General features: G+C 39.1%; 1 protein-coding gene across 1 annotated transcript; it reads right to left on the minus strand.

Moving 5' to 3' along the window:
• Positions 1-417: 417 nt before the first annotated feature.
• LOC107553198 (protein L-Myc-1a) lies at positions 418-3,480 on the minus strand. Its single transcript, XM_016235341.1, has 3 exons — positions 3,123-3,480; positions 1,888-2,474; positions 418-998 (listed from the first exon to the last, which is right to left on the minus strand). Exons 2-3 carry the CDS (start codon positions 2,447-2,449, stop codon positions 439-441), a joined length of 1,122 nt encoding a protein of 373 aa, XP_016090827.1. The 5' UTR covers positions 2,450-2,474; positions 3,123-3,480; the 3' UTR covers positions 418-438.
• Positions 3,481-7,112: the final 3,632 nt, after the last annotated feature.

The raw sequence follows: 7,112 nt of genomic DNA on the forward strand, positions 1-7,112 counted from the left end.
GCTTTATTCTTTAACAAAATAGAATCTCTGTGCAGTTTTGTGAGTAGATACAGGAGGAGAACATCCTCTGAATACAGTATTTACAGCAGATTTTGTACAGATCAAGTTATGAACAAGACACTTCAAATTTTCTACACAACGTGTTTGAACACCATGCTCCCCTCACATAATACCCTGCACACCACCCACCCTTCTTGCTATGGAGGTAAATTCACCAATATAACTTCCTCTGCATCTCCATCCGCTGAGGTTTATAAAGGCATTGCATGTACACTAAAGCCGAGCACAGACATATACAGAGCCCTTCAAGGAGGGCATAGTTCAATGTGGCTTTAAAGATCTCCCTGCAGTGTTTTAAGTGTCATTTTAGCGAATGACAACGAGTTCTTGTCCATAATGAGCTTTGGAAATATTGTGCCATGTTAAAGCAGACGTTTATTAGGAGTTCTGTAATATGCTGATCCTGCGGAGAAGCTGTTGTTGTTTGGCTTTGAGTTTTCTCTTCTCCTGAGCTTGACGCCGTTGGCGCGCATGCAGCTGCAGCAAGTATTCCGTTGCCTGTGTCAGAATCGCCACCTTCGAGGTCTTTGAGGATGCAGACAGACCTGGAATCTCCTCCCGGAGCGCCTGGAACCTCGAGCGAAGGTCATCTCTCCTCTTTCTCTCCAGGAAGTTCCGACGCTGCTCGCTGGAGTCCTCAGAGTCTGATGTGGCAGGTGAAGAAAGTGGAGATGAGGGAGAGGATGAAGGCTCCAGACGTGGCCGTTTGCTCACAGACTCAATCTCATCAAAGTCATCCTCCGGATCTGTGTCGGGGGAGGGGGCAGCGTAATTGTGCTGCTGCCGATGCAAAGACACGTGGAAGCGCTTGGGACATGGTCCAAATGGATCAGCGCTTACGGTAATGGTTACCGGTGTACGGCGACTTGGAGGGCGGCCACGCTTTGGTCGGTTGTCCACTGTCACCACATCAATCTCGTCATCATCCTCATCATCATCTAAGACAACAAAAGGTTTGGCACATTTAGCAAAAGCAAATGCCATCAGTGCATCCACTGTATAACTATTAACCAATGTGTGATTGTTTACACACTTCACCTCACTAATAAGTCACTGTTGAATGTTTTACAGTTTTTGGCAAGGAAGATGCACTCCATCTCTACAGCTACATGAGCTGGTTTTTAACACAATGTCAGCTTCTAAGGTCATTTCAATGGCAAATGAATGTAAAACTATCAAATTACTTGTTTAAAACCCATTATAATAAGGAAAAATTATCGAATCGGATGTGTGGCCAGTGTTGTTGTTGTTACCTAAAGCGATTAAAAACGGCTTTCGTAACTGAAAATTAAATATAAACTTGAATTAGAAAGGCTGTCTTGGCAACCAAGTAAAAATATAATTTAAATAATAAAATGTTATATATACACTAAAAATAAGTCAGACAAAGTTTTTTGAATGGAAATGTTGCATGACCTTGCCTGCAGCAAAATGTTAAGTGTGTCTGGTGATAGGAACGGAGTTTCCCCTCACTACTGTGCAAGGAGTAGGAAAAAGTGGAAATGGAATGGAATACAGCATTTTAATGAGGAAAATGGAATCCGCTCCACTAAATCAGACTCCACATCAGCTTTTAGTCGGCAAGTGGCTTGGTCACAGGCAAAGCCTGATGTTTTGGCTTCTTGTGGTATAATTTTCTTTGGAGATGTACACTAACCAGCTGTCAAATTTGGTCTGAATTGCAAGTTAGATATTGATTACTTGGTTAACACGCATCTTCATAACATCCTATACAGCAGACCATCACCTCATTGTCTCAGCATTACTCTGAAGTACATATCGACTCATGCCATCAATGTTAGAAGGTAATAACATGTAGTCACTTACCGTACGAATCCGAGCGACACTCGGAACCGGAGGAGCCTGCAGCTACTTTCTTGTTATGCGGGACAGGGAGTTCCAGGACTGCGGCGGGGTTTACACACTGTGCCGCCTGGGTCTCAGTCACGGGCGTGCCCGATGCGGAAAGAGCAGCTTTCTGTGCAGTCGAGGTCTGAATCGGAGCAGTCACCGGTGCTCGCTCGCCATGAGCCACTTTTTCCAACCGGTGACTCGTGGAAAATCCGCTCCACATGCAGTCTTTGATAACGATAGAGCCCAGATTCCCAAAAATGTCCAGTGGGTCGAACTTGTGCAGCCCCTCGTACTCCTCATCACATGTTAAAACCTTTGGCGGCGCCCACCCGAGCAGGTGCCCCGGTAGCGGTAGTAGCCAGTCTCCATCCAGCGTTCTTGAGGGCGACATGGGCGGGGTGGGAAGCAGCTCGAATTTCTTCCATATATCCTCGCTCGGGGCTGTAGACTTAAAGAAATCCTCCTCGGTGTCCATCTCGTCGTAAAAGTAGTGCTCCATGTCCCAGCCGTACAGCGTGTGAGTGACTCCAGGCATTGCTGCAGAACTTCTACAAGATTGTCTGTGAGGACAACGGGTCATTAGATCAAATGATGCCTGCCCACGTGGAGTTAAAATGCGTCGCAATGCACAAGCAAAACGCACTCACTAATTGCATGTACTCAGTCAATGCATTGGTAAAACTCACAATATACTTTAATGCACATTTGCAATGCTAAAAGCACAATATTTACATGCAGATATTATCAGTAAATGCATTGCAAACGCGATTTTTACACGCAAACTCAAATGCTCGCGCTTTACAAAATGCATTTCTATAGGCACTAACTTAATGCATACGACAGAATATTTCTGTAGCATATGCTTAACTACAGATAATCGCATGAAGCAAGCTCTTTGCAGCACCAGAACAACTAAAGTAACAAGTCAAGTGTATTAACACTAACAGGACATTATAACCAACCACTGCAGATTGAAAGTCCCACAGAAACCAACGGTTGCGATGTGAATGTAGTAACAGTTAACGTTACTCGATTACTCCCATAAAGATTAGACGCACTAACAAGGGGGTAACGGGAGCTCCCGGTCCGATTAAAGGACCCTGGAAATGTTCAACAGCCCACGAGTTCACGCCAAGGTTTACTACGAAATTAACTTTGAATTGACGTCAAATCAAGTTAATGGTATGCTGATGTAAAAACGCACTTACCATGGGGTAGCAGACCTGCAAAGTCCAGGGAGAGTCTACGGGACGCGCAGAACAGGACAAAGAAGCGCAGCGTCCGGTAGAACTCCGGTAACGTTACACACGCGCTCACTAAACAATAACGCGCGACTCCAGCCGCCTTTTTAAAGGACGTTTAACTTGAACAACGAGAAAAGTTATTTTTCCCCTTGGGGAAATAAAACGGGTGTCCTGTTACAACGGCAGCAACTATCGATCCGCGTGGTGCAGTGCAGCCGCACCCTCCCCCAGCCCGCTGCCGGTAAAAGCGCTTTCGCGCCAGATCTGGGTCTTTGTGTGCGAAAGCTCAGTTTGGACCCACCCACCGGAGGCGCTGGGCGGGGAGAGCGTGTGAACCGCCGTTTATTGTGAACGTGAAGGCAATTTGCAGCACTAAAACAAGTATTTCAATGAAAATAGAAGCCTCTACTTCACTACTCCAATCTAATTATGCTTGAGCTGATGCGTCGTTTTAATTGGCTTCTAATGCACGACGCACTAATCAATATGTTGTGTCTGAACTGAGGACAGCACGCGCTAATCCTTACAAACCAAGAAGCAGAAGCTGGAATATCTGTATTGTTTTTTATATATGTTTGTTAATAATATACAACAGGTTTTTTTATGATATTTGTAGTGTGCTTTATTAGCATTATCAAATATACTGAACATCAAATCAGGAAAATAAAAAATAATTTAGTATTAATAAAGTTTTATAAAACGCCAATTCGAAAGCAATACAATGTAAAGAATGAAATTTTAAACATAAAATAACATTCAATAAAATTCAATAAAAACTGGTTTTCATCACCAGATTTGGGGTGTCACTGATTCTGGGACAAAAGAGGCTACACAACCTAGCCTAAAGAAAGAAAATAAAAGTTTATATCATAGAATATTTTGTATTAATCGTGGGTCCATCTCACCCCGCTCCCATTTTGATAAAAAAAGTATTTCCCATTAAATCTTCTTTTTACAAGAAAGAAAACTATTTACATGGTTGACATAAAATAACATTCAATAAAATTCAATAAAAACTGGTTTTCATCACCAGATTTGAGGTGTCACTGATTCTGGGACAAAAGAGGCTACACAACCTAGCCTAAAGAAAGAAAATAAAAGTTTATATCATAGAATATTTTGTATTAATCGTGGGTCCATCTCACCCCGCTCCCATTTTGATAAAAAAAAGTATTTCCCATTAAATCTTCTTTTTACAAGAAAGAAAACTATTTACATGGTTACATGTAACATTACATGGTTATTTGATTAATTTCAAAGTGGATTCTTTTTTCAATTAATGTTTTTATTTCAGTTAATCTATTCCACAAGCCAACTGCACATAGTTCTGGGACATGTTTTGTCCCATGTCACATGGATCGGTGATCAGTGTTGTATCATTTAAATTTGTTGAAGAACTGTTCATGCATTTCTTTTTATTACATGATTTCAGTCAGAAATTCCAACTCTGCTACTTTTGTGTTGCCAATGTATTTATCAATCTATTTTTTTTTCATGTCATTTGGATTGTACACTCACACATACTGGAAAGTTGGAGAAACTGAAGTTCTGGAACAGTGATTATTGTTCTAACAACCAAGTGGTAAACCCCCCCCCCTCCCCCCCCCACACACACACACACAACACACAACACACACAACACACGCCTCTCAAGAAGCACATGTACATTCACAGCTCAGACTGCATTCGGGCGCCTCCTACTGCATAAAGGGCACATGACACTTCCCAATCAATCACTGGCTTGCACGAAAGAAACAAAAGATTTTCTTCTCTTTCTTCCATCCCCCATTCAGAAAGAAAGCTCATACTCTCTTCTTTCCTCCCAGAAGGGTTTGTATACAGACAATTGCATAATACTAAATGAAATGAAATAAAATAGCGCCTAATCCATATATATATATGTATATAAATGAAATTATAATAAAATAATGTATTATAATTATTATTATTATAATAGGAATATATACATGTTTTTATTCCTATAATAAGGTATACATATTAAAAAGTAATAATGGGAAAAAAGAAATTATCAAGGGTATTGAGTCTGGCCCTGTTTCAAATGAACTGTTGTCTGACCTTGAAAACTGATTTTTTTTTATTTATTTCAGAGCAGCTCCAGATTGATATTTCTAGCGAGATAATGGTCACACCGTGGGTAAAGTGTCATGGTACTGAGTATCGCAGTGTTCTTGTTGTTTGCTTAGAATTTGTTGATGATGCACCTGTTTTTGGAAAGATTGTTAATTTTTATTAAGGATGGAATTTATTTTATGGCATCGTGTATGGAATCCGAGTTTGTTGAACACATTCATGCTTTCAGTGTTGTTGAACAAGAGCACAGTCTTGTACTCAAAAAAACCTGAGGAATTGATGTACTACCAGCCATTTGATTTACAAATGTCCTATGGCAAAGTCTTTTTTACATTGTTGTGGGCTGTTATTTGTAGTAATGTCATGGCATTATGGTTTCTTACTCTGCTGAAATAAAGTTTTGAAACCGTAACAGAGTAACGTTTTCTTCATAGAGAATTTCTAGTTTATTTTAGGAATGGGCCATACAAAAAGTACAATTCACATGATAAGTGAACTACAGAGATTAGAGAAGCCTGTTTAAAATGTAACTGTCATTGTAATTGTCATTTAAATATCATGACTCCAGACACATTCAGTGTGCTCATACTGATTTTTCACAGGGAAGTTTGAAAGTGACATTTTGTGACTATTTTACTATGCTTGGCTAAATATAGTCGTTTTTATTGGACAATTAAGTATGGTTGTATTGTATGCAAGTTCATTTGAACTAAACTGATTCGTCTGAACTGATCATATTTCCAAATGAGCAAAATTATATCTCGTCTATTTATTTTTTGTAATTGCAATTTGTTATTTGTAATAATGTCATGGCATTATGGTTTCTTACTCTGCTGAAATAAAGTTTTGAAACCGTAACAGAGTAACGTTTTCTTCATAGAGAATTTCTAGTTTATTTTAGTTTTTTTTTTTTAGTAGGTAATGCAGAACCATAATAAGAAAGTAACTCCCAAAAAAGTGTTCTATCAACACCAGGATGGTGTATCTTTTGACTCTTTTATAAAGTTGAGTATATTGTGATTTCCATTTTTCCAGTGTCAAGTCAACACTGGAATAGTGTAGAATTTTAACTCCGTTAACGCCAGTGTTTCCTACTAAGCTGCACTCAGCTCTGTAACAGTGTTGTTTTTATCTGACAGGCACAGCCTCGGAATCCAGTTTTTGTTGAAAGTGGAGGAGTTTAATAGTTTAATTGCTGGTCATGTTACTTCTCCAGGCCCGGTTCTTCACGGCTATTGAAGGGTGGGCTGGCAGATATCCTGGGTGGGCATTTTTAGTCATCACATCATCATATATTCTAGAAGATATTTATACTGTAGATATTGCTATATTAACTATATTTTATGTAGGCTACACTGAAAAAGCTTTCATGGGCAGCCTAGAATATCATGCACTTTCACAGCAAAATAAACTTTTTTTTCTTTATTGAATAGTAAAAAAAAAAGCCCTCTTTGTTCTCTTTCTCTGGATTATTGTTTCAACACTGGTGATTCTTTTCAACTAACTTTATTTATACAAAATAAGGCCGTAATCATGTCTAGAACAAGATAGTTTTGAGGAAAATATAAAGACCAGACCTCTATGCTAATGGCACTTATTTAAAGAAACTAAATAAATAAAAGATTTAAATGGATTTAGGGGAATAAATTAAAAGAAGAAAAAAGAACAGTAAAAGAACAAGAATAAGAATTTTTGTCAAGTAATCAATCTGAACTGCAAATAATATTTTTATTTTAAAATATGCACCCATTCAATTTCAGTTGTATTGTTGAAAACGCAAAACAGAAAAATGCGATTGTCATAATCAATTATGAATTAGGCTACATGAATAACGTAAAGACCTAAAACTGCGGAATTTGACAT

This window comes from Sinocyclocheilus grahami, unplaced genomic scaffold (genome assembly GCF_001515645.1).
Source record: "Sinocyclocheilus grahami isolate Dianchi unplaced genomic scaffold, SAMN03320097.WGS_v1.1 scaffold466.1, whole genome shotgun sequence".
Classification (NCBI taxonomy): Eukaryota; Metazoa; Chordata; class Actinopteri; order Cypriniformes; family Cyprinidae; genus Sinocyclocheilus; species Sinocyclocheilus grahami.